At 31.6% G+C, this 25,454-nt stretch overlaps 6 protein-coding genes across 7 annotated transcripts; 3 read left to right on the top strand and 3 right to left on the bottom strand.

Moving 5' to 3' along the window:
* Positions 1-5,252: 5,252 nt before the first annotated feature.
* Positions 5,253-8,611, bottom strand: LOC17898288 (receptor-like protein 12). Its single transcript, XM_023788747.1, has 2 exons — positions 8,550-8,611; positions 5,253-8,250 (listed from the first exon to the last, which is right to left on the bottom strand). Exons 1-2 carry the CDS (start codon positions 8,609-8,611, stop codon positions 5,253-5,255), a joined length of 3,060 nt encoding a protein of 1,019 aa, XP_023644515.1.
* Positions 8,612-9,030: 419 nt separating this feature from the next.
* On the bottom strand, positions 9,031-11,176 carry LOC17896953 (protein OSB1, mitochondrial). Of its 2 annotated transcripts, none has more exons than XM_006304053.2 (4): positions 10,840-11,176; positions 10,169-10,313; positions 9,894-9,981; positions 9,031-9,695 (listed from the first exon to the last, which is right to left on the bottom strand). In XM_006304053.2, exons 1-4 carry the CDS (start codon positions 11,127-11,129, stop codon positions 9,436-9,438), a joined length of 783 nt encoding a protein of 260 aa, XP_006304115.1. In that variant the 5' UTR covers positions 11,130-11,176; the 3' UTR covers positions 9,031-9,435. The 2 variants fall into 2 exon arrangements, with proteins under 2 accessions (XP_006304115.1, XP_006304116.1); XM_006304054.2 differs by having other exon boundaries at positions 9,031-9,698.
* Positions 11,177-13,060: 1,884 nt separating this feature from the next.
* On the top strand, positions 13,061-15,827 carry LOC17899885 (deSI-like protein At4g17486). The gene is made up of 5 exons (XM_006304070.2): positions 13,061-13,199; positions 14,380-14,440; positions 14,569-14,826; positions 14,946-15,233; positions 15,321-15,827. The coding sequence occupies exons 3-5, from the start codon at positions 14,616-14,618 to the stop codon at positions 15,575-15,577; spliced, it is 756 nt and encodes a 251-aa protein (XP_006304132.1). The 5' UTR covers positions 13,061-13,199; positions 14,380-14,440; positions 14,569-14,615; the 3' UTR covers positions 15,578-15,827.
* Positions 15,828-15,868: 41 nt separating this feature from the next.
* On the bottom strand, positions 15,869-16,737 carry LOC17899900 (peroxisomal membrane protein 11A). Its single transcript, XM_023790056.1, has one exon. The coding sequence runs from the start codon at positions 16,699-16,701 to the stop codon at positions 15,970-15,972; it is 732 nt and encodes a 243-aa protein (XP_023645824.1). The 5' UTR covers positions 16,702-16,737; the 3' UTR covers positions 15,869-15,969.
* Positions 16,738-19,142: 2,405 nt separating this feature from the next.
* On the top strand, positions 19,143-19,727 carry LOC17899756 (agamous-like MADS-box protein AGL30). Its single transcript, XM_006304804.1, has 2 exons — positions 19,143-19,391; positions 19,470-19,727. The coding sequence occupies exons 1-2, from the start codon at positions 19,143-19,145 to the stop codon at positions 19,725-19,727; spliced, it is 507 nt and encodes a 168-aa protein (XP_006304866.1).
* Positions 19,728-23,172: 3,445 nt separating this feature from the next.
* LOC111832429 lies at positions 23,173-23,669 on the top strand. Its single transcript, XM_023788748.1, has 2 exons — positions 23,173-23,404; positions 23,478-23,669. The coding sequence occupies exons 1-2, from the start codon at positions 23,186-23,188 to the stop codon at positions 23,667-23,669; spliced, it is 411 nt and encodes a 136-aa protein (XP_023644516.1). The 5' UTR covers positions 23,173-23,185.
* Positions 23,670-25,454: the final 1,785 nt, after the last annotated feature.

Here is a 25,454-nt window from a genome sequence, read left to right on the forward strand (position 1 = left end):
TATTTTATTTTTTATAGGATACAAGTATATAAAAATCTTTCAAACTCATATGTTCTTATGTGATACATGTATATACAAACTTTCGTTAAATATTATACTTTTCATGATTCTTTTTTAAATACACGGGTTTTTGCTGATTGGTTCGTTACCACATATATTGTGAGTATATAATTTCTTTAATACACGTTTTTATTTACTTTATTAAAATATTATATTTAATTTCCGAAAACACACTTTTCTCAAATAATTGAAACCAAATATACATTTGGAAATAAGAATTGTTGATACTAAAATAAACGAAATAATAACACATACGACAAAACACGTTAAAATAAAATAAAATAAACCTAGCATATGTGACAAAGTACACATTCACGATAGTACATATTCTCATACTTGCCAAATTCAACACCAACCATCCATTTTAACAATTAAAAGTTTACGTAATTCGGAAAAAAATAAAAACCGACATTTTTCCCCCGCGCTGTAGCGCGGATCCGAGCCTAGTAGCTAGTACATTACATTTTAAACTTTCCATACCATTATTTCAATTTTATACATTCATACTAGCTAAAACCATACAGTATATCCCACTTTTTCTATTAAACCTTAAGATATATATATATATATATATATATATATATATATATACATCTTTCATCAGTATCATTTTAGAGCACTTGATATCTTTTGTATTCTCAATAAATTAACATACCTAATTCATGATGATCACCAATTCAAAATGTACAATATGTCAAAACCTTGTTTCGTATAAAAGGTTTTCTCATCTTATTAAGTTTTGTAGGCTTAGCCTTATATACACGAGTACAAAATAACCAAACTATACAGCAAGTATATATTAATTACATAATACTTCCCTCTTCAATACAATACAATTACAAAAATAAAAAATAAGTTTCTGAATATGTGGTAATTAATTTTACCCTTAGGCGTCAATTATTTTGAATGCTTAAAGTTTAAAGTATGTTGGATGGAAACAGAAACAGATACGTGGAAACGAAACGTTTCAGAAACGAGAAACATATTTTTCATAAAATTAAGATATGAAAACGTTTTGGAAATGCTAATATAACACGTTAATCTTAAATATATATGCTAAATAGTTTAACTAAAACTAAAAGATAAATATTAAAACACAGAAATCCATAAATTCAGATATTTATATATCATATATTATTGTGTAGATATGTATTTAATTAATTTAATCAGGTTTTAAAGGTATAAAAGTAATTACTTTATATATCATAAATAAAAATATATGTTTATTGAGTTTCTAACTAAAAGTGTAATATTTCATCGGGTTTCCAAAATGGATTTACGAGTTTCTATCGTGTTTCTAAATAAATAAAATTAGGAACCGTGTTTCCGTTATAGTTTCCGAGTTTCAAAAAGTTTCTGTTTCCAAAACGTTTCGGAAACGGAAAACTCACTTCGAAATGAGTTTCTATGCAACCTAGACTCTAAACTAAGAAACTGGAGGAAAGACAATTGATATATAAATTTATGTGTATAGATATGTTTTTTTTGTCTTCTGTTTGTAACTATCTTAGAGAGCCGCATTCCATGTAGAAAATTTAAAGTCGGTGAATTCAATATTCCAAAGTTTAAATTCTCTTCGGGTTTGACGCCTCAAATATTTTGAAAGGATCATCTGTTTCAGTTGGTGGTTACTGAGAACATAACAGGAGTGATTCTGTTCATCGGCCAAGTTCTTGATCCGTTGCATTGAAAACTAATTTGGAGCTAACTACTGGTTCACTACAAGAAAACAAGGCAAAAACCTACCAATTTTCCTACCAAACTAGTGGTAGGATATATTTCCTACCATTTATCTAGGAATTTTTTACGAAAAACGAATGTTGTAGGAAATTAGAAGTATATTTCCTATAAAACTTTTTTGTGAGAAAGTCGTAAGAAAATATCCTACGAAAATCCTACCAAAAGTAATCAATAAATGAGCTGTGTCTTTACGAGTGGTCTTTAATGTGTGTAATAATAATAACATCCTTTGTCTTATAGCTCATAATGCCTCATATATATAACTAGAAAGCTGCCCACGCGATGCATGAGTTATATATGAAATATTAATTTGAAATATAAATTGAAAATTACAACAGTATCTATATTAACATTTTTTAAGTACCTTTTGTGTTCTATCCTTTCATTTTGTGATATTTTCATAATTAATCCCTTGCCATTTGATTAAATAGAAAAAGTTTAAGATGAAATTTAAAATTGTAAAATTAAAAACCAATATTTATTACATTTAACAAAAATTTCCTAAAATCTCACCCTAAGAAATCAGATATTTCTCCAGCATCTTTATATGATCTTATCTGTTTTTAAATTATGTTATTACATAAACATATGTATAGCAAAAAAATAATTTTTTTTTGCATATGTTGCCATTTGAATTTTTTGAAACAGATGTATATTACTCAAACGATACAAAAATGGATGTACTAAAGTATTAATGATAATTGTTTAGCACGGGTCATGTGATGGAACGTGTTATAATTTACATAATTATGATTATAGATATTTTTACGGGTTGTCTACTATAGTATAATTCACAAAATATTTTAATATAAAATTATACGATGTAAACAAATATTATGTCAATATCATTTCATTATTTTAAATATTATACTTATTTAACTAATTTGATCAAATTACGATTATGAAAAAAAATTATCATATAATATTCTACGGGTTAAATCATTGAATTAACAATCAAAATATAGTTGTACACTCTTATATACCAAACAAAATTAATAAAAATAATACATTTTAGGCATGTCGTCCCGCGGTGTCTAAAACATAAAACATAAGTAATTCTTACTTACATCTAGTAGTTTATAAGTAATTGTTAATATAAAACATATTTGTGTACATTATAAACAGTAAAAGTAAATAAAATACATATTTGAAAAATATAAAACCGAATGAGATCCAAAAAAAGTAATACAAATTAGCACATACATAATATAGTAGGCTACTGTAAATTGATGTTAATTTTTGTGTGTGTACATTGTTAATATTAAAAGTAAACAAAACTCACATAATTTATGAGTATTGTTTTTTTAATTGAATGTTGATAAGAATATCAAGCTAAACTTTGCAAAATATCAATTTAACATATTTCACCTGAGATATATGATCTTTAAGACCTTATTTAGAAAAGCATTTTCAATTTAGAAAATATTTCACCTGAGATATAAGAGCTTTTAAACCATAATTATGTAAAACACTAAAAAGATAAAGCAAAAGCCAAATGAACACTATTATTTGAGAAAAAGAACTTTGATATTTTCATTCTAATTGATTGGAAAAGAAGCTCACATATACGTAGATGAGATCCTTTTTTATATATTAAGATTTTTGTATGTAGAATTTGTTCAAGAATAAAACTAATATTGAAACCATTTAAGAACAAACATAAAGATTTACATTACTATAAAAGCTAAAGAAAGGAATTTATATTAAAAAGGCATCACATGTTTACATCAGCATTAACAAAGAAGATGAACGAAGATGAATTGCTCTTAAGAAATCAATTATGTTCGGTCTCTCTAGGAAAATCTAATTTGGGTTAGATATTTATATTGTTATGAAAAGAAAGACTATTATTTAGAACAAATGATTAAGTTACTAAAAATGTAGAGTGGATATGATATTATTGTATAACTCATACTTATCAAATATCATAATTTAATAGAATTTTAGTGAAGCTCACTAATTCACTGTCTACTCAATTGATGAATGAATTAAACTAAATTTAAAATTTATGAAGTGTATGATTTAAAAAAAAAAACATTTCAATACCAATTTTTTAAAACCAAGTACTTTTTATTTATTTTTAAACAATTAGACCTCAAATTTTAAATAAATTAAATATTATAACAATCTTTATATAATAATCTATTGGATCACAAACTAAATATAATTATACACATATTGAAATGAATTACAAAAAATTATTTGAGATTTAAAAAAATAGAAGAAGTTATTTGTTAAAGGTTTAATTTGAAAATTTTATGTATATAGCAATCAAAACTTTTATTTTACATATGTGTTATATCATACTTTCTTCATTCATACTCATATGTATGAAAAATATGTATAATAAGGCAGTAGAAGAGGAGGAGGGAATGAGAAAATGAGAAAATGAGTATTTATAAGATGAGAAGTGATGAGAGTTACAATTTAGAAGAAAAAATTGTGGGAGTTAATTCTAATTTATTGCGTGTTGACTGAAATTGAGTAGAAAAATATAGTAAATGCAAATTTATATTATTTCAGTTTTTATATTAAAGTGTGAGTTAAATGTATATATTTTTTTTGGTGAAAAGTTAAATGTATATAATTAATTGTGTTTTAATTGAATATATATTTTTGCTTTTAAATTAAAGTATGAGATAAATATATATGATCAAATTTTTTTTTTTGTGGCTTAATTAAAATAATTTCTTCTTCAGTTTAATATTAAAGTGTGAGTTTAATATATATAACTAAATGTGATATGAGATTTTATTATAAAGTAATCTTTTTTTTTGGCAAAAGAACTTTAGGTATCAAAAGTTGGATTCAGAAATAGATGCCAAGTTATATTTATAGGAAAAAAAACTTTAGTTATTACACATATGAATTTTGGATCCCAATTAATAATTTTACTCATAATATTTTTTTTCATATATGATTATTTGGAATTAATATTGACATAAATGTTTTAGTCAAAAATAAAAATAAAAACAATTAATGAATAAAAAAGGATGACACATGTCATCAACAGAGAGCGCCAAATGTCGTAACGTGGTGAAAAGTTAGAAAAAACCTTGTTATATTATATAAGATGAAAACAAATAATCAATATGATAATTCATATCTATACTATTAATTGGGGAGCATTATTTGTCTTTGTTGCCAAACAAACTTGAAAAAAAAAAATTACAAAATATACAATCCCAACCATGTAGCCAAACACACTAAAAGACAGTAAAAATATTTAATTAAATAAATAAAAATAAAAAACTAAGACTATCTATATTTATGGAAATCATATTAATTTTGTTACCATAAAAAGTGGAAAATTAAACTGATAATTCATATAATACATTAAAAACTGATACATCACTTATAATGGGAAATACATAAAAATTGTCCATCACACGTTATTTATGATGTTATCACACAAACTTCGTCGAACACAACAATTATATAACAACAATGCGTTAATGAGCTCTTCGTTGCTTGCTTCGGCCAAAAACCTTCATGAACCACTCATGCTTGTACGAAACCACTATGTGTCCCATCACTAATCCAAATACAACTCCAGGTGCAAAGCCTAAACATGCTGCCATCCAACTAAATGCTTCTTCTTCTTCTTCTTCTTTCGTCTCCACCTGTTCCGATTGTGCTGGTGTCGGTGCTTTGATATCTCCACAAACATCCTTAAGGGAAAAAGCATTAAGCCCCAGGTTTCCTTCATAGGAGGAGCATTTTTGTCGTTGAAACTGTGTGCCTTGTGGTATGGAACCTACAAGCTGATTATGTGAAACATTTATCACTTCCAGAGATGAGAGGGTCCCAAGTTCAGGAGGAATCTCACCAGAAATCTTGTTTTGGGATAGGTCGAGTGACTCCAGATTCGTCAAATTTGTCAAAGTAGATGGGATGTGCCCCGTGAAAGCATTGCTTGACATGTTGAGAATATGAAGTTCCTTCAACAGACCAATGGAATCAGGAATTGGTCCATGGAGTTGATTTCCTGAAAAATCAATGGCTGTGTAGGTTGTAAGGATACGTTCCATCTCCATTGACACTCCTTTATTCATCAACACAAGTGAGTAGTAGCCTGCTTCTGAAGGATTCCTAATGTACTCAGGTTCCATATTATTATCTCTCTTGGAGTACATCACAGTCCAATTCAAAAAGTAATCTGATGGCAATGTACCGGAGAAGTCATTGTGTGATACATCAATGATTTTCAGATGAGGAAATCCAAACCAAACCCCATCAGCATTACGTAATGTACCATGAAACCTGTTAGAGTGGAGGACAAGGACTTGAAGTTTCTGCAGAGAATTCAAGTGGAAGGGAAACATGTCTTTGATTGTGTTGCTTCCCACGTTCAAAACTTCCAAAGCAGAGCAACCAACAAGAGAAGCTGGTATTTTTCCCTCTAATCGGTTGTGACTGACGTCAAGTGACGTTAAGCTCTTGGCGTTCCAAAATATTTCAGGAAGAATTCCGCTGAGTATGTTGTTACGGAGATTTAGGTATAAAAGAGAACTCATTTTCATAGTCTCTAAACACCAGGTAATTGAACCATGGAGGTTGTTGTTTGATAGATCTAGGACCTCTAGAGAGCTTAGTCCACATATTGATTGAGGGATCTCTCCAGTGAAGTTATTCTTAGAACCCAAAAAATATAGGAGATGCTTGGAGGATGGGATGAAGAGTGGTCCTTGGAAAGCATTTGATCTTAGATCAACAGTATTGATTTGACTCTCCGGAGAAAGTTCTAAGGATCCATTGAAACCGCTGAGAGAGTTGTTAGAGAGAAACACATACTCCAATTTTGGCAGTCTCCACAACCAGTCTGGTACATGACCTTTCATTTTGTTGTTGGAAAGATCTAATTGTTGTAGATTTCTTCCTTTTCTTATGAACTCAGGGAACTCAGTGATGTTGCAGCCACTCAAAATTAAATCTTCCAAACTTGATGGGAAATCCGAATCAAGAATGATGTTTGTTGTTGAAAGAGGGATGCCCGAGAGATATAACCAATCTAGCTTCTTGAGAGGAAAGAAGACATTTAAGTTAACTTCTGAATCAAAGACTTTGTTGTGATTTTTATTCTCAATAGAAATTTCTTGTAAATTAGGTAACAAAGAGATATTTGAAATCCCAGCAAAGTCGTTGAATTGGTTATAACGCAAAAAGATTTCGGTCAAAGAGGGAATCTTGACTAGGGATGAAAGAATGGCTCCTTTAAAAGAACTGTCATCAGCTGAAAAATACTCTAATTTGGAGAATCGACTAATGATTGGTGGAAGAGAACCTGTGAACTGATTGTAAGAGAGACCGAGTGAACGTAGTTGGGTAAAATTGAGTATTGAAGCTGGCAAGTTTCCACTGAGCTTGTTTACGGAAACATCAAAAATGGTCAACTGTTTTAGATTGCCAATTGAAGATGGAATTTCACCAACAAGATTATGATTCCAACTAAGATCGAGTATAGAGAGATGAGAAAGGTTCCCAAGTGAAAATGGAATCTTCCCTGTGAAATGAGAAAAGGAAAGAGTCAAAGAAATCAAATGTTTGAGGCTGCTAATGGAGTCTGGTATGGGACCAGAAAAGGATGTTTCTTTAATGGTCAGATGTAGCAAAGAATTATTCTCACGAAAATCAGGAAGATTGCCTCTCAAATTTGGATTGAATCTTAATCTAATGGACTGTAGGCTGGGTATCAGAAGAACACTACTTGGAAATTCTCCAAAGAGGCTGCAATTTCTAAGATATAGTGACCTTAGAGATTGCATGTTTGAAAACTCATGGGGGATTTCTGAAGTAATGTTTACACTGCTCATATCTAGTTCTCTAAGATTCCTCAAATTTTGAGCAAGTAGATGAAGAGAAGCTTTATCAATAGATAAAGAAGAAGAGGAATCATAATAAAAACTAGAAGAAAGATCAAGAGAGACCAACTTGGTTAGCTTAAAAAGGTTGATTGGAATTTGGCCTGATAGGGAAGAATCAGATAGGTTAAGTCTTTCTAGCCCCATGAGTTTATCAAACTCAGCTGGGATTGGCGAATTGTTGAAATCGTTGCCAGCAAGGTTCAGATCACGGAGATGACGTAGTCTATAAAGACTACTGTTGGATTTTAGCTGGCCATATAGGTGGCTGGAACTAAGGTCAAGCCTTATAACTTTGCCCGACTTAGCATCATCACACGCGATACCATCCCAAGAACAACAATCACTTTTGTTCACCCATGATTCTGTCTTCGGATAAGCGGAGTCTTGTACATTACCGAAGTAAGGTTTCCGGATCAAAAACTCACTCTTGAAATCAAGAAGAACATCTCTTTGGTCAGGCTGGCACAAGTGTCGTGTAGAAGAAACAAGCATGTTTAGAAAACTCAAAACGAGAAAAAGGAAAGAGATGGAACGAAGAATGAAGCTCATTCTCAGATTAGATAACAAAGCTTCCATATTTTTGAAACTGAAAAAAGTAGTGATGGTAAATTAGTGTTTCATGTCACTACACATATATATACAAAAAAACAAACACATTAATTGACTTTACGGTCCCTATTCCTTTTGATGAAAAACGCTCATTACTAAAAAACAATCTCATGAGTCCTTCCAAATCTAATAGACTTGACTAAAAAAAAGCATAAAAACAAGATTGCGACTCGACTACTAAACTCGTGTAACATGTTTTAGAAAATTTAGAACAAAAAAAGCATTCTCAATGAACAAAGTTTAGTGAGGGCAAAAGTCGTTGAAAAATCAAAGTGCCGAGTAGATGGGACTTGTGGCATTTTGCTATGAAAATGCTTGCCAAGTCGTGCTCTGTCCATTATTAACCTAAAAGAAAAACGCCAATATAAGAGTCTTAAAAGGTAGTGGAAAAATTAAAGGAAACGAAACTGGTAAGACTAGTTTGGCATTACTAAGACTAGTTTAAAATCTTTATTGTGAACCAAAAAAATCAGAAAATTATTTAAAACTTTTATTGTGAACCAGAAAATCAGAAAAAAAAAAAAAAAAACAGACTGATTATAAGTTTTGGTTATGTCTCGCACTTAGGAATCATGATCATGTAACAGAGTGATGCAACACACTTATCACAAATGAAGCGTATTTTCTAAAATCCAAAAATCGAAATCTGAATATAATCAAACTGAACAAGCGAAATATATATTTTTATTATTATTTTTTAGAGGTTTTACTGTAATCAAACTGAACAAGCGAAATATATAATTTTAAAAATGAAATATATAATTTTAGAGGTTTTACTGTAATCAAACTGAACAAGCGAAATATATAATTTTAGAATACCTTCATTAGTATGGCATACATTCACACACACATGTGCAAGCTATCTATTTCGAACCGTGGTTGCACCTAACAAAGGTACCACTGAACTAGACAGAATAGCTGCAGTTATTGAAGATCTATCAAAATTATATATCCGTTGATCCATATAACATCATACAGACGTTGATGGCATCGTGTTTTGCAATCAATGTAACATTCACAATTGAGACATGTTCAGAAAACCAAAACCTTTTCCATATAATGGGTTCTTTACGATGGTTGCTTTCTCATTCTCGAGATGGTAAATATGAATGAAGTGATGGAACACACTTGTAAAATACACCAAGAACATCCCGTCCTAATCCTAAAGCCACTCGGAAAGACTGCCACGACGTTTTTTTTCCTCATCGTAGCGATGCTTTCTCTGGTCTAATAATTCAAGTCGTCTAGTAATCCAATCCGGTAAATCTGAGCTAAGCCAGAGAGCTTCACCTGTATCTTTGTGCTTAAAGTCAGGTTGCTTCGGGTACTTCTTATTTCTTCTGTTGTCCCACCACTCGTATGGATTCGCAAAGAAGACTTGCCACAAGTATATCTCATCATTCTTGGATTCTTCTATACCATCTTCTAAGGAAACATCAAAAACACACAAGTTCATGTCAGCGGGAAATTTGTCATCTTTTCTCACAAAGTAACACTCAAAATAACGAATAAACTTTTTTATAAACCCGAGTACCCGAAACCAAAAGCTATAAAACATGTTTCAATGTGGGTTCATATACAATTCCAATAGAGGGATTGATGAATAGCAGAGATAATAACCTGCTGCTGCTATTGGTTTTTCAGATATCTGCGAATCTAAGACATGACTTGGTGGAACCGCCGCATAATTCACCTCTGTCACATTAACCTGCAATCAAACACAATTGACAAACCTGGTGATTTTTAAGCAACACAGAAGACATATTATTAACATTACAGATACATGAAGTTAATAAGATATATGTAAACAGATCTCGACTACACAAGACATCAGGAGAAGCTGGTGGAAGTAGTAGGGTTTGAGTTAATATTTACGGTCAAGAAGAAAAAAGTACCTGGTAACCAATATCTAAGCCGCAAGATTCATCGCTGGAGCTCTTGCTGTAAGAAACAAGACGGCCTGAGACAAGAATGTGATCATTTGGCTTCAGATGCGCAATACACATCCGTGCCATTGCATCCCACATACTAAGATATATCCTGTCATTGAAATTGCATAATCACATTAACAAAGACTAATACAAAAGTAAACCATGAAATGGCCATAACGAATGTGAGAATCATTCAGTGTTTGAGCTACATTAATTGTTTATTGCAATCAAGAATAAACCACTCATCAATCTTCAAATGTATCTAAGACTTTATCAATCACAAGGCTTAGGAACAGTACAGGATTATGCATAGATCATAACTAAACATCAATAAGGCTAAGTAATCCATAGAATCAGATTCTAATCCCAAACTTTAGAAACCCTAATTGTAGATTAAGCAACATACTATGAACAAACTTAGATTACATAATCTAAGACTTCAACAATCACAAGGCTTAGGAACAATACAAGATCATGCATAGATCATAATCAAACATTATTAAGGCTAACGAATCCAAAGAATCAGATACTAATCCCAAAATCTAGAAACCCTAATCGTAGATTAAGAAACATACTATGAACAAACTTGAATTACATAATCGAAACCACCAAAACGCAAACCGAACAAACCTGACCTAAAGCTCTGGTTCGGATAGATCGGGTGTTTCAGTCTAAGCATAGTGTAAACACCGAACCTATCAGGTCCAGTGTCGATGACTCGTATGGGTCGATCAACGAAACCAATAAGGCTAACGGAGTTGGAATGATTGAGCTTGAGCTTAATCGATAATGGTTTCTTGAACAAACGCGCGTGGTGATAAACCGCACTTTCTCCATCGGAGAAGAAACGAGATTTGGGGAAAGGAGAAGAGATTTTAGAAGCAGTGCGTTGGATCAAGCTTCTGAATTTGAAGAACGTGTTCATCTACTCGAGATGCGAATCTAGGGTTTAACTTGGCGGGCATTTTTTTTTGTTTCTCTTGCTGATTTGATCTTTCGGAGACAGAGGAGGTCTCGAGTTTCTTGTTATTGGGTTTTGATTGTAATATTTGATTTTAGGCCCATTATGGATTTAGCCCATTAGATTCTGATCTGTTGATATGCATCTTTTTTTTTTATTATTATCTAAAAACCATTGTGAAATGTGAGAAAGAGGGAAAAAAACCTAGTAATCAATTATTGTAAGAGACATGATCGACCATTCCATGTGATTTTGATTAGAAGACAATGGAATCTCACAAATAATAGTCTTACCATAAGAACTTTTTGAATTTCAAAGTAATGTGATATTTCTATAGTCAATTTTCTCAAAATGTTACACAACATTATTTACCATGAAGTTATATTTGATACTCAAATTTATTTCATTTTATACATTCAAAGATATTTTAGACTTTACCGTGAATTTCTCAAAGGGTTACACATATCGTCTTACCATAAGATTATATTAGATAGTCAAACTTATGTCGCATTACCTAGTCAAAGATTTTTTGACTTTTGCGATCAATTTCCTAATATCTTTCATAATTATCTGTTTATAAAATTCTCTTCCATAGTCAAACTTATGTCATGTTATCTAGTTAAATATATTTAGAATTTCACAATGTATCTCCAAAAACGTTACAAAACTTTTTATCTAGTCAAAATATTTCAAATTTCACAATGAATACCTCAAAGATTACATAATTATCTTGCCATAAGAATCACCATTTGGAAGTCAAACTTCTTCAGTCAAAAACATTTAATAACTTTGACTCAAGTTATTGATAAGATTTTGAGGGTTTCTTATAAGAGTAAGGATAACTGTTGTGATTTTTTCCAACTCCAATTGAAAGCCTCTCTCCAGCTCCAAGGTACCACATCTCTGAGTGTTGTGATTACAACTTCTTCGGCTAGACTAAAATGATTATTATCAATGGATGTAGACTTGAAGAATCCGAAAGACGTTGTAATGTTTTAGGAAATTTTGTTTACATGGTAAGGTGAAACGAAAAAAAAGAAGAGATCTTAAGTTCTCCTATTTTACTAAACCATGCATCCAATATTTTCTTGAAATATTTCAACTTCTTTCGGATTCTTCAAGTTTACTATAGTCATCAAAGATCATTACAAACCTTCTCACATAATCAACACATCTGATCAACACGAATAATTACTCAATAGATGTTCTTGTCGAATCAAAACATCCACATTTAATAGATTCTTTGAATCACGTTGTTAAGGTTTCCATGGCTGCCTTGTCTTAGCTAATTGAAATATTCTCTACTTTCATGATTTTGCTTTTTTTTGGAGCTTTTTAAAACAATAAATTTATTTATTTTGTTTTACCAATATAAATTATTATTTATTATTCGAATTAGTCAGAGCTCGAAGAATATTTAACCGAATTTAGTAAAAATTAGCTATAGATCTATTTTTCAATCAACTATTCGAACCGACCAGAACCCAAAAAATACAGACTAAACCAAAATTTCAAAATACACATTCATCGTATTGAAAATATCTAAAACCAGAAATAACCGACCAAACCCGAACCGATTATAGTAACCTCATTAGTCATTCCTAAATTAGAGAGTGACATTAAAAAAAAAAACACATAACGATTTAAAGCGTTCGTCGTGAAACGCAATTTTAAGTTTTTAATCTCCAAAAAAGCGTTTTTTTGGTACTGTTACCACTTACCAGTAAAAAGAGGATAAAATACAAACAAAAAAACAAAAAACATCCAACCAAAAAAAAAAAAAAAAAAAAAAAGAAAGAGACAAAGACACAACGGGCGAGAGAGAGAGAGAGAGAGAAAGAACCAAACAAATTCGTTTTTTTTTTTTCTTTCCCCTTTCTCTCTCACACTCTCTCATCTTCTTCTTATGATTTTTCAACTTATTACAAAACAAAGATAGCAAAAAAAAAAAAAAACACAAATCTTCAAAGTTGCAGTCTCAGGTGGTTCTCAGTTAATGCTAACGCGTAATGGCTGAATCTATCTCCCAATTTCGTAAGTCACATTCCCACAAAACTCTTCTCTGTGTTAATTCTGAAATTAAAAGAAAAAAAAAAAAAACTGAATTTGCTGTTTCACGACTACATTGCCCTGATTCATAGGCTCTGAATTTCTCAAATTTAGGGTTTTTTTTTCTTGGTGGTTTCTCTTTTGTCTGAATTGTCGGTGAAATTGAGATCTTTGAGCATAAGGGTTTGTTTATTTCTTAGTCTTTATTACTTTCCTTAATCTATTTTGAGCAGATCTGGAACATAAACCCTAGAAACAGAACCATATCTATTGTCCTCCTAACTCTTAGGGATTTGTAGTGTCTCTCTCTGTTGATATATCTTTAATGTGTTTCTAAATTGACAGTGCTAAATGGGTCACACTTGATTTGTAATAAAAGTTCTCAATTCTTCCACTTTCAGTAATGTTTCACTGTTTCAAGTTACATTTTTCAAGATTTACTATTTTGGGGAATTAGATTTTAATTTGGATCTTTGGTCTCTTTACATCAGCTTAACCATGATTCAGTTCAATGATGTTTTCAACTGTTCATCTTAATTGGAATCATTAGCTTCTTCTTTTGTTTTTTTTTGGTTAGTTGTAATGAGTTGTTGAACCTTTGACTTGTCTCCTAATCTCTTACTTAATCTATCTGTATCATCTTCTTCTGTCTATTTCTCATTAATTTATTACACATACTCAACTACATGATACATCTTATTGTCTTCATGATTGCATCTGACATGGTAGCAACTCTTTTGGAACATGACTTGATATTATAACACTAAAACCTGCTCTCACACTTTTTTTCATCTTCTTTTGATCGTTGTATAATTGGGGTTGTAACTTTAGTGGATTTGGCTAGGATTACAAAAAAAAGATGACTTGGCCTTTATTATGTATTAAAGATGGAAAAATATGAGACCAATCTTGTTTATTTTAAGATGCATGCTTTATTATATTTATGCTTTTGTTGTGTATAACTGATTGAAGCCGGCCAAGAGAGCTTGGTGCTGACTTTTTTATGAGCTGTTGTTGTGTTTCAGCCAACCAGCATAAGATAAAATTAAATAGGAAAAGTTTTTCATTTCGGTCTCTTAAGTTCTATGAAAACATAATGTGGCTCAGAGGTCTTTGCTTGTGCACCTTTCACAATCTTTTATTGATTGATGTTGTTTATATACAGGATAACCTCTGCTGAGGCATCCAAGTGTTGAAGGGAGAGGAAGAGCCTACGCAGAAGAAAGGTCAGACTTTGATTTGAAATTGTGTGGTTAATGTGAACATCAGAGATCAAAATGTGTTTTCTATCTTTGTTATGTCTCGAATCTTCATTGCGAGTCCAATATTTGAACAAGAATTTATGAATTTGCAGGTTGGTCAGAGTCGCTGCTAGAATTTCGTTCAGAGGTTGGGGAAAAGATGAAATTTGTGTCAAAGAAACGATGGAAGTCTCTTGGACCTCTTCATCTGAAAAGCAAATCAGTTGCTCGGTTTTGCTTCTTTTCGAAATTGAAGTCAAACAACCATGGTCCAGGCCGTGCACCAGTCTATCTCAATGTTTATGACTTGACACCTATTAACGGATATATCTATTGGGCTGGCCTTGGTATATTCCACTCTGGTGTTGAAGGTAAGCTTTAGGGGATTGTGTTTTCTTGCTGCTATGGTCTTAAGTGTTCAAAAGATTTGCATCTGTGGTGTACTTATAGTTACTGCTGGCTAACTATGAACATTTGGTTTTGTGCACAGTTCATGGAGTAGAGTATGCTTTTGGTGCCCATGATTATCCAACCAGTGGTGTTTTTGAGGTTGAACCAAGGCAATGCCCGGGCTTCAAATTCAAGAAATCGATATTCATTGGAACCACAAATTTAAACCCAGCACAAGTTAGAGAGTTTATGGAGGACATGGCTTGTAGTTACTATGGGAATATGTATCACTTGATTGCTAAGAACTGCAACCACTTCTGCCAGGACGTTTGTTACAAGCTTACCGGCAAAAAGATCCCAAAATGGGTGAATCGGCTTGCACAAATAGGTAATGAAAAGGTCTACTGCATTCTGCATATTGTTCAGTAACTCTGTTAGATATATTCTGAAGACAAAGTTTGCTTTTTATCTGCAGGGTCTGTGTGCAGCTGCATACTTCCCGAGTCCCTCAAGATAACAGCGGTTTGCCACGATCCAGACGGGCAAATCCCAGAAGAGGAAAATGAAAAGCGAAGTCTTAGAAGCTCATTCAGCTGTTTATCCTCCATCTCCATGAGACAAAAACAGCTTTCAACATCCTCATTGTTCCTACAATCACCTCTTAGAGGCTGCTTACCTCCATGGCAACTCAAACGCTCGAAATCTAACAGCAGTTCCTTGAAAGAAAGGTAGAAAAATCCAACGGTTTCTCATTCGTTACCTTAGCAACACGCTCCACGGTTTATCTTTGTAAGGGAGTTCGAAAACAGAGTTCCCGAACCATCATCAGTCTCTTCCATCTCTCATTTTATTTTTAACAGGCTTTTACAAGCCATTCTTCTTCTTCCTCTACTCTCTGCTTGTATTGCTTCCAAATTTGAATCTTTTAAAATCATGTATTTGTCTCTCAACTCTGTTTATATATCTAAATTAGCTTATCTTAGTTCAAACCCCATTTCTATTGAAATCAAGAACAACACTGAATTAAAAAACGAAACCTTTATTCGATAACCATTACTATAAATCAATCGATAAACGAACGATCAACATCATCATCATCATCATCATCATCATCAACAACAACATCAACAAGAAACCCAATTCTTATGAGTACTAACAATAGCTGAAAACAAACCTGCTGAAGAAACCACACTAGGAGCAGATAACACTCCCTTACCATCACCAATATCCGAAATCGTCATCAAACCATCAGCAAGATCTTGCAATATAGATAAAACCTTCAATGTCTTCTTCTCCTTAATCATCTTCATCTTCTCATCTTCACCTTCACAACCAATCCCTCTCGAAACCGAGATCTCGATCGTCGAAGCAACACAAGTCTCTTCATCTCTCAATCTCCTCAAATCCCTAACCTTCATCGAAACACTACCAACATACCCAACCAATTCAGCCCAAGCACTAATCTTCTGAAGCAATTTCGAGTATTTCGCATCGATCAATCCCGATTTCGTCAACCATATGAACTGTTCGACGAAATAGTACAGTCCTTCGCCACCGTACGCGATCAGAATCAATACGAGTTCCTGATTCGATTCCCACCGCGAAGATCTTAGTGCGTTGATGTCTTGCACGAATTTACCGAGACGGAAGGCTTTACGGCTAACTCCGACGCTTGATTCGAAGGTTTTGAGACGAGGAACTATGGATTTGGTTTCTGGGATTAGAGATGATGCGAGGATGATTTTGGTAGCGTAACGAGAGATCTTTAAGAGTTTGTCTACGCCATCTCGTTTGGATAAGTATGTTTCGAGATGGTTTAGGAAATCTCTGTCTTTGGGTTTTGGTTTTGCAGCCATTGGAGATATTATTGTTCCTCAAGGAAGAAGAAGAAGAAGAAGAAAGATAACCAAAAATCAAAAGTTTGATTAATTGGTTTGCGTGCCCGCACCGATTTGTCCGGTTTAAATGATTGTGGTCAACCCATATCTAAATTATCTATGATGCACACCTTTAATCATTAAGAGCCGGAGTCGTTTAAACGCAGCAGTTGCAGCTGCGGTTACGGGAGTTTACGGAAGTATACGGTTACGGTTTCAAGCGTTATTATACGTTTTGAATGACTGATTGAACGTTTAAAAATAGATACCTTTACGGGAGTTTTATGATTAATTAACCAGCGCAAGCAATAGCGATTAAATAAAAAATTACAAAATAGGTATAAATATAGTTAGACAAATATATAAATATACCAAAATCTATATTATTATGATAAAATGTATTAAAAATGAATATGATTGATAACTAATAAAAAGCCTTATTACTGAATAATTATTGATAAATAATAATTTTTTGAGAGAATTTCAAAAATACCTCTTTGCATATACCTCTTTTTAAAAATACCCCATTTTCAAACTTTATCAAAAAACCCACTAAAAATGTTGAAATTTATCCAAATATGTGTGTAAGCTTATAAATATATACACAATTACCTTTATATGTGTATAAAACTTCATATACCTTTCATAAATAGCGTAAAAATAAATTATAAAAACCTTATAAAAACCATATAAACCCTTTTAAAAACCTTTTAAAAGCCTTATAAAACTTATAAAAATGATTTAAAACTATTTAAAACATTTTAAAATATTTGTATTGAATCTCCCAGTAGTAGTTATTATATAGAAGTACCTTATAAACTATATAAAACTTTATAATTTTTTATATTTAAAAGGGGGTATTTTTGAAAATGGATAGATAAAAGGGGTATTTTTAAAAAGAGGGTACACCAAAAGGGGTATTTCTCAAAAATTATCTAATTTTTTTAGTAGAATATATTTAAGAAAAATTATTAAAATTTTAAACATGATTAATAATAATAAAAACATAAAGAACTACTAGATATAAATACTAAATAATCATTCAAATGTTAAATAAATAAATTTTGTTTAGGTAACACAAATCGATACACATTTTGTTTATTAAATGATAAAATTGAAATTTGATTTGAAAACTATTAAGATAGTTAAATTATTTTTCTGAAAATTGAGATTAAAAGATTTTGATAACACCCACATTGCACTTGCACCGTAGGATATATGGGTAAAGGCATTTTTAAATAAAAAATATTATTTAATTCATGAAGTTTCAAATTTAAACTATTTAAATCATGAATTTCTATGTGGTGATTCAAAACATGAAATTTTCGTTAACTTAAATTGAAAACATTATTTTTTCATTGACTAAGCCAAAATAAACATCATATCTTCAAATTCTTTTTAAATATTTCATTTATATCAATACAATTTTACGTTTCAAAAAGTGGTTAGAAACACACCAAATAATAAGAAAAAGGAGACACATTTAGTTTTTGTTCAAAATTCCTTCAAACTGAATTTTATACATTAAGTTGAGATTGGTTATCGTAGTTTAATTGATAGTGCTTCAATTTCGTGGACAACCTCGTGCGGACTCCTTGTCCTCTTTGTCAGTCAAAGAGTTTCTATTCTAATATCTTTAAGTTGTTTAATATTTTTGTTGTTTTGAATCAAATATAAAGTAATGAAGGTAATGAATTTGAAATATGCCATAGAAAATATGGCATAGGAGCTATTCTTGTATTTTCAAAATACTCATCAACTTAAAACCAAATGTAATAGTAGTAAGCTAAATTATAAATAAAATTTGTTTTCTCTATTCGAGTTTATGATTCTCTATTAATAAAATATAATAAAAAAAGTATACAATAGTTCTATAACATCAGTTAGATAGGAAAATATAATATTTTTCTCAGATTTTATTTAGAACTTTTTTTTTTTGAGGATTTTTTCTTAATAACTCATAACTGATCCCAAAAGTTTTCTAGGCCCAAAGACTAATCTTTTGGGGCCGGAGGAGACCATGTTAAATCTCGAACCTCCGTGGCCAATGCTACTCAAACCCAGGTGATACGTCGGTGGAAAAGAATGTTTGATATGTCGTGGCTTGTACGCGCATGTTTGAGCGCGTGGATTTTCATTTAAAGACTAAATTTTGTACATATAGAATGTAATTTCGAGATTTCACCAAAAAGGGATGTAATCTATATATACAAAATATTTTTATTTCTTTCTAAAATATTAAGATAAGTCTTAGAAAAAATTTGAATTAAACTTTCTAAATATTTAATTGAAATAAAAAAAAATTATATCAAAGATAAGAGTGAACTTAACCTTGACCCAATCCATCTATAAATATGGAGTAGAGTAGTAGCAAGAAGAGCAACACAACACCACTAAAAACATATCTCTAAATTTAAGAAATGGCTCCTCGTCAGAAGAGAGAGATCAAATTCATCGAGAACGAAAGATCAAGGCTATCTACTTTTCATAGACGTCAATGTAGCATTTTCGAGAAGGCTGATGAACTCTCAAAGATACCTGATGTTGAAGTCCGCGTTCTCCTCGTCTCACCCACTAATATATCGTATACGTTCGGTAAACCAAGCCTCATCAATAATGTTGAACGTAATCTCATGAAAGAATTGGAACAACTCGAAATGCATGAGGAGGTATGTGTAACCCATTAGTTATCATATATATGTTATGATTATTATTTCTTATGTTTAGAATTATTTTGTAAATTTTAGTTGTTGAGGAAGAGGAACCAAGAAGAACTTGAGAAGTCCAAGATGTTGGAGAAAGTAGAATTGGAGGACTTGGTTGCTTTCAAGGAGAAACTGGAGGCCCTTCGAGCAGATCGAAAGAGGAGACATGAAGAGATGAAGGCTTCGGCTACTCTCTTGATGCTCTCAGAAGAAACCGAGAATAAGAAGATGAAGATTGAGGCAGATCCAAGGGAAAAATATGAACTTCGGCCTAGAATTCCCCGGAACTATGTCGAATAGACAAACATTTCGGAACTATGTTTTTAATTTCAAGAAGTTTATGGAACAATTTTGGTTGTAATTGAAGGACGTTGTGTGTTCTTCATCTCTTTTGTCTTTTTCACAAGGATTTTCATAAGTCCCTTTTCAATAATACTACAGGATTTTTTTTAATAATAATTTACAATATATGTGATTATATATTGTTAGGAAATTTTGGCATAAAGTGTCCCATGAGTTTACAGATGATAAATACAAAAAACATTTGCACACAAACACCGTATGTGTCTTTCGTATAACCATATGACACCGTTTTTGTCCGGAGCACCGTTTTTGTCCGGAGCACCGTTTTTGCTTGTGATTTAACAATTATACCCTTCTAACTAATACTATTTTGTCAACTGAACTCTCGTTAGTTTTGTGTTTTCCTTTTAATAAATTTACTATATATTTTTTCTTACCATCGTCCGAACTCAATTATAACAAGATTTTATCTCCTCAATTACGTACCAAAACCCGTACCTCCTCCATATTCACTCTCTCTTTGTCCCTCTTTCTAAAAAAACTTAGACTGCGGACTTATAGTTGGAACTTCCCAAATCCTCCTCTCTGTAAACACACCATCGCTAGATTTTTCTAGCCCTCCTTCTATTCGAGTTGGAAATTTAACCTCTTTATTCGTTCTCCCTACATTCCGCGTTATACCCAACCCCAGCCGCCGTGTACTATGCAACAGTCCCGACAACGATGAATGGTATCCACTGTATAACTAATTTTTTAAAAACCTCGATATATTCCCCCTCGGCTTGCAACGCACTCCGGGTTACCGAAAATGCAGATGAACCCACCCCAGATGAACACCTTTCTTCTCCAACAAAGTCGTCGGAATCGTTAATCCAGCCATGTGTTGAAGTGTTGTTTTGTCATATTTTGGTTGATTTTGAAATTTGTCTTGGATGGTTTATAGTTAGAAATGCATGTGCAGTGTCATAGTAGTGGGAATGTGTTTCTCTGCCCACGTTTCATGTTCTTGGGAGTTTGTTACGTTTTGTGTATTTTTAACCAACTAGTCTATTGTAAAATCACTTCCTTATCTTTTTCTTACCACCATATTCAATAATAATACAACTATATTTAGGTTTAACTGTGTTCTAAAACACAAAACAGTACAAAGCCCATTACACATAAGTAAGCTTAATTAAGAAGCTTACGTCTCAGTCTGACTTTAGCACATTCAACTTTCACGATATATCACTGAACTGCCTCTAGATTCACTAACCTTTTTCTCTTGTTGGCTTCCTTAGTATCAACCAATTTCTCACAGCTTCTCTTCACAACATCATCTCCAACCTTATCTCATTTTCATCTAAGTTGTCGTCCGCATAATCACTAATCAAGAAGGAAATAAGATATTGGAAAGAAACATCTATGACAGATGAATATTACTTTGTTGAGTTCAAAATATTGGAAAATGGAGAACATGAAGGGTAAACATCACAAGATAAATCTTTCTTGTTGGTTGTTTTGTTCTTGGTTCTTGAAATTGTTGTTCTGCTTGAGCTTGTATTTGACATCATTTGAGATTTTATAGTCTTGTTCACATAATAGCATATTTATTATAAGCAATCATATATTCTATAGAAATCTATATATATTTTAGTTTGGAATTTTGAATTGTTTGAATTCTACAAGAAACTCTAATTTTAATTTACAAGTACAAAAAGTAATAATTTATAAGTTTTAACTAGTTAACCTTCAAATTTTACTCTAGTGATGATGTTGCTCTCAAGATTGTAGTATAAAAGGAAGCAAAGGACATATATATCTCGTTCCACGTTGGTAAAGGACATATATATCTCGTTCCACGTTGGTACCAATACCTGTCACAGAGCACAAGAAGTGAGGGTGGTTGTGGTGACTTCAATTGAGAATTCCTCCGAGAGAATTGGCGAAGAGAACCTAAGTCACCGATGCTTACGAACCACGAAGTTAAGATCACTTAAGAAGTTTTTGAGTAGAGAGAAAGAAAGGTGTAGTTTGCATTATTGGTTCAAGAATATAGAGATCTGGAGATCAAAACATGAATCGGTTATCTTTGTATATTTATTTTAGTTCAAATCTACATTTAGATTTTCTACTAGAGATGATGATCAAGCCATGGTTACAGAATACAATCCAATTCTTGCAATGGCATCTACATGCATGTTTCTTTAACAATACTTGGCAGCAGATATAACATTATTTGAATATTTGAAAACTAATGTATTATTAAAAAGAACAGATCAAGAATAGTGATTTAAAGACATAGAGGCTCTCTGATAGAGTAGAACAGAAATTTTAAAAAAATAAGTAGAACAGATCAATACTCTCACTCTCACTCTCTTATAAATTAGATCTAGAAACGCAAAGAGAAAAAGAGAGAACCAGAACAAACCAAAAAAAAATATCATAAGAGAAAAATATAAATTGATTGATGTGAAGAGTAAAAAGAGTATCAATAAAAATTTTAGAATGTAAATTATTTTTGACTTACTACATATTCTAAAGCAAAGGTCAAACATTTTTTTTCACGGCAGTTGAAAACTATAAGTTAATATTTTGTTGTTGATAAATCAGTTTGTTTTATCTTTGTTGAAAAAAGGTAAGCTTGTATAATATTTTGTTGTTGTTTTGAATCAAATATAAAATAATGTAGGTAATGAATTTGAATTTATGCCATCAAAAATGTAGTAGTAAGAAAAATTATGACTACAATATTTTTTTCTCTATTCGAGTTTATGATTTATTATTGATACTTTTTGTCTATTTGAGTTTATGATTCCCTATAAATAAAATACAATAAAAAGTATAAAATTAACAGTTTTATAAAATGAGTTGGATAGGAAAAAATAATCAGACTTTCTGTAGAAATAAATCTTTTGAAGATTTCATTTGAAAAAAGTAAAATAATACTTTTTGATTTAGAAGAAACTTATAAAGTATTTTCATCAATTTTTCAATTTTCATTTATTTTAAAAAGAAGTTTTGATAAGTCGTGGCTTGCACGCACGCGTGTTTGCGCGTGTAGGTTTTTATTTAAAGATTAAATTTTGTGTATATAGAATGAAATCTTGATATAAATAATATTTTTATTTTTTCCTAAATATTTTGTATTTTCAAGATAAGTTTTCCAAAAAAAAATTATTTTGATATAATTTTTGTGTCATATATTTACTCATAAACTAATAGTTATCTAAAATAATTTATGTTGAATGAAATATAATAGAAATAAAATTATATTAAAACACTATTTTTGGTATCTCTTATAAGATAAATATTTTTTAAAGGTAAAGTCAAATATTTTAATGAAAAATGTATATCATAGATAGAAATGTCAGAGTGAATTTAACCTTGTTGACCCAATCTATCTATAAATATGGAGTAGAGTAGTAACAAGAAGAGCAACAACAACACCAAAAACATCTCTCTAAAATTAAGAAATGGGTCGTACAAAGAGATCGATAAAACTCAGCGAGAGCAAAAGATCAAGGCTATCTACTTTTTCGAGACGTCAAGCTTGCATTTTTAAGTTGGCTGATGAACTTGCCAAGAAGTCTGATGAACTTGCCAAGATGGCTGATGAACTTAGCAAGAGGCCTGATGTTGAACCATTCTTCAACAATGTACTTGAACGTCTCATGGGAGAAGAGCCTAAGGAGGTATGTGTCCCATTATTTTTCATATATATATAAAATATATCTTATGTTTATAAATTCTTTTTGTAAATTTTAGATTTTTAGTAAGAGGAATCAAGAAAATCTTGAGAAGATGACTGTAGAACAGGAAATGGAGGTCTTGGTTGCTTTCAAGGGGAAATTGGTGGCCCTTCGAGCAGAAATATGCAGGGTTCAAGAGAGGAAAGCTTCGGCTTCTCTCTTGATGCTCTCTAGGGAAACAAATGATCCTCGGAACTATGTCGAATAGACAAACATTTCGGAACTATGTATTTAATTTCAAGAAGTTTATGCAATAATTTTGGTGGTTGTAATTGAAGGAAGTGTATGTGTCCTTCATCTTTTTGTCTTTTTACAAGGATTTTTCATAAGTCCCTTTTTCAATAATAATACAAGTTTTTTATAATAATTTACAATACATGTGATTATATATATGTTTAAGATAATTTGGCATAAAGTGTCCCATGAGTTTACATATGATTACAATGTCATATCAGTTTTAATAAAAGTGAATAATATACAGCTAATAGAGATTGAAAGAGAAGATGCAGAAAAACAGCTGATGAGTGATTGAATAGTGTGAACTCATGTTTTTCTCCGCACCTTCATTTTAAGAAGGTCACACTATTAAGATTTATTCCCTTCTTTTGTGTGTGTGTGTGTCTATATTTTACCTTTTATAATTGATAAGAATAAAATCAAAGTAATTGATAAGGATAAAATCAAAGTTAATAACCATGTGTTAGTACCTCAATTGGTAAAGATCTCTGGCAAAAGCTTAGAGGTCGCCGGTTCGAGTATCGCTTGGGACGAGACCATATAACATGCTTTGGTCTCGGATTTGAGGGGGTGTATGAGTTTCGGCCCAGAACCTCTTTGATTATTAAAAAAAATATATATATATCAGAGTTAATTATCTCCACTATATTACAGTTTAGTTTGCGTTCAATTTGAAGTAGTACATGAGGTTATTGATTGCCTGGTAAAGGTCCAAATTCAATATGTACAATTTCAAAGGGTAAGTTGGGTTAGTTACTAAACAAAAATATATATAAAAATTCGATTTAATTATCGGTTTGGTTCGGGTAACAATTCTCAAGAATCTGGTATTATTTGATTTAAACATAGTTTTAAGGCGTTTTCAAGAAATTTTTGTTTTAACATGTGTCATCTGATTCGATATAATTTGTACATGTGGGATCTGACTCAGCAAAAATTGTACACATAGTATTTGACGCATCATAGTTGGCCAATATCAATCTGGTCAATGTTGCTTTCAACATATAAATTTGATAGCTCATGTAGTTTATTTGAAAAATATCTAGTTTGGGTTGATAGTACGCACTAAAGTTGAGGTATAAAAACGACATTTTTGAAATTGTATAGGTTAAGTTCGGCTCTTTACACATTGATTACATCATTACATATGTACTCATACTGTTGGGAGTGAATTTGCAACAACTAATTATATGATATTGTTGATTTGTACTGATTATGAAGAAAGACGTTTATCCGCTTTTGAAATTACTTTCTCGCTACTTCCTTATCTTTTTCTTAGCATCATGCATACAACTAGATTTAGGTTTAACTGTATATTAAAACACAAAACATTACAGAGCGTATTACACATACGAATTAGCACATTCAAATTTCTGCTTGACCTTGCATTTGACATCATTTGAGATTTTATAGTCTTGTTCATATAATAGCTATGGGTTCCCCGATCCTCTTGCATCCACTGCACTATTTATCTTGAGATGACTATTATATAGTTACAGCTTGCACTTTTATTATATGCAATCATGTATTTTATAGAGATCTATATTTGAATTTGGAACTTTTAAATTTGAATTCTTAAAACTCTAGTTTTAATTTAGAAGTACAAAAAGTAATAATTCACAAAAACTATTAAAAATGTACAGTGTATGAGAAATAGCAACACAAAACAAATTAGCACCATAAGCATTACTAACATCATCTCCCATATACGTAAGTGTATGATGAGAACATAAACAAAATTATCCCACTTTTACTT

The sequence above is a fragment of the Capsella rubella genome, unplaced genomic scaffold, assembly GCF_000375325.1.
Source record: "Capsella rubella cultivar Monte Gargano unplaced genomic scaffold, Caprub1_0 scaffold_1, whole genome shotgun sequence".
NCBI classification, from domain to species: domain Eukaryota; kingdom Viridiplantae; phylum Streptophyta; class Magnoliopsida; order Brassicales; family Brassicaceae; genus Capsella; species Capsella rubella.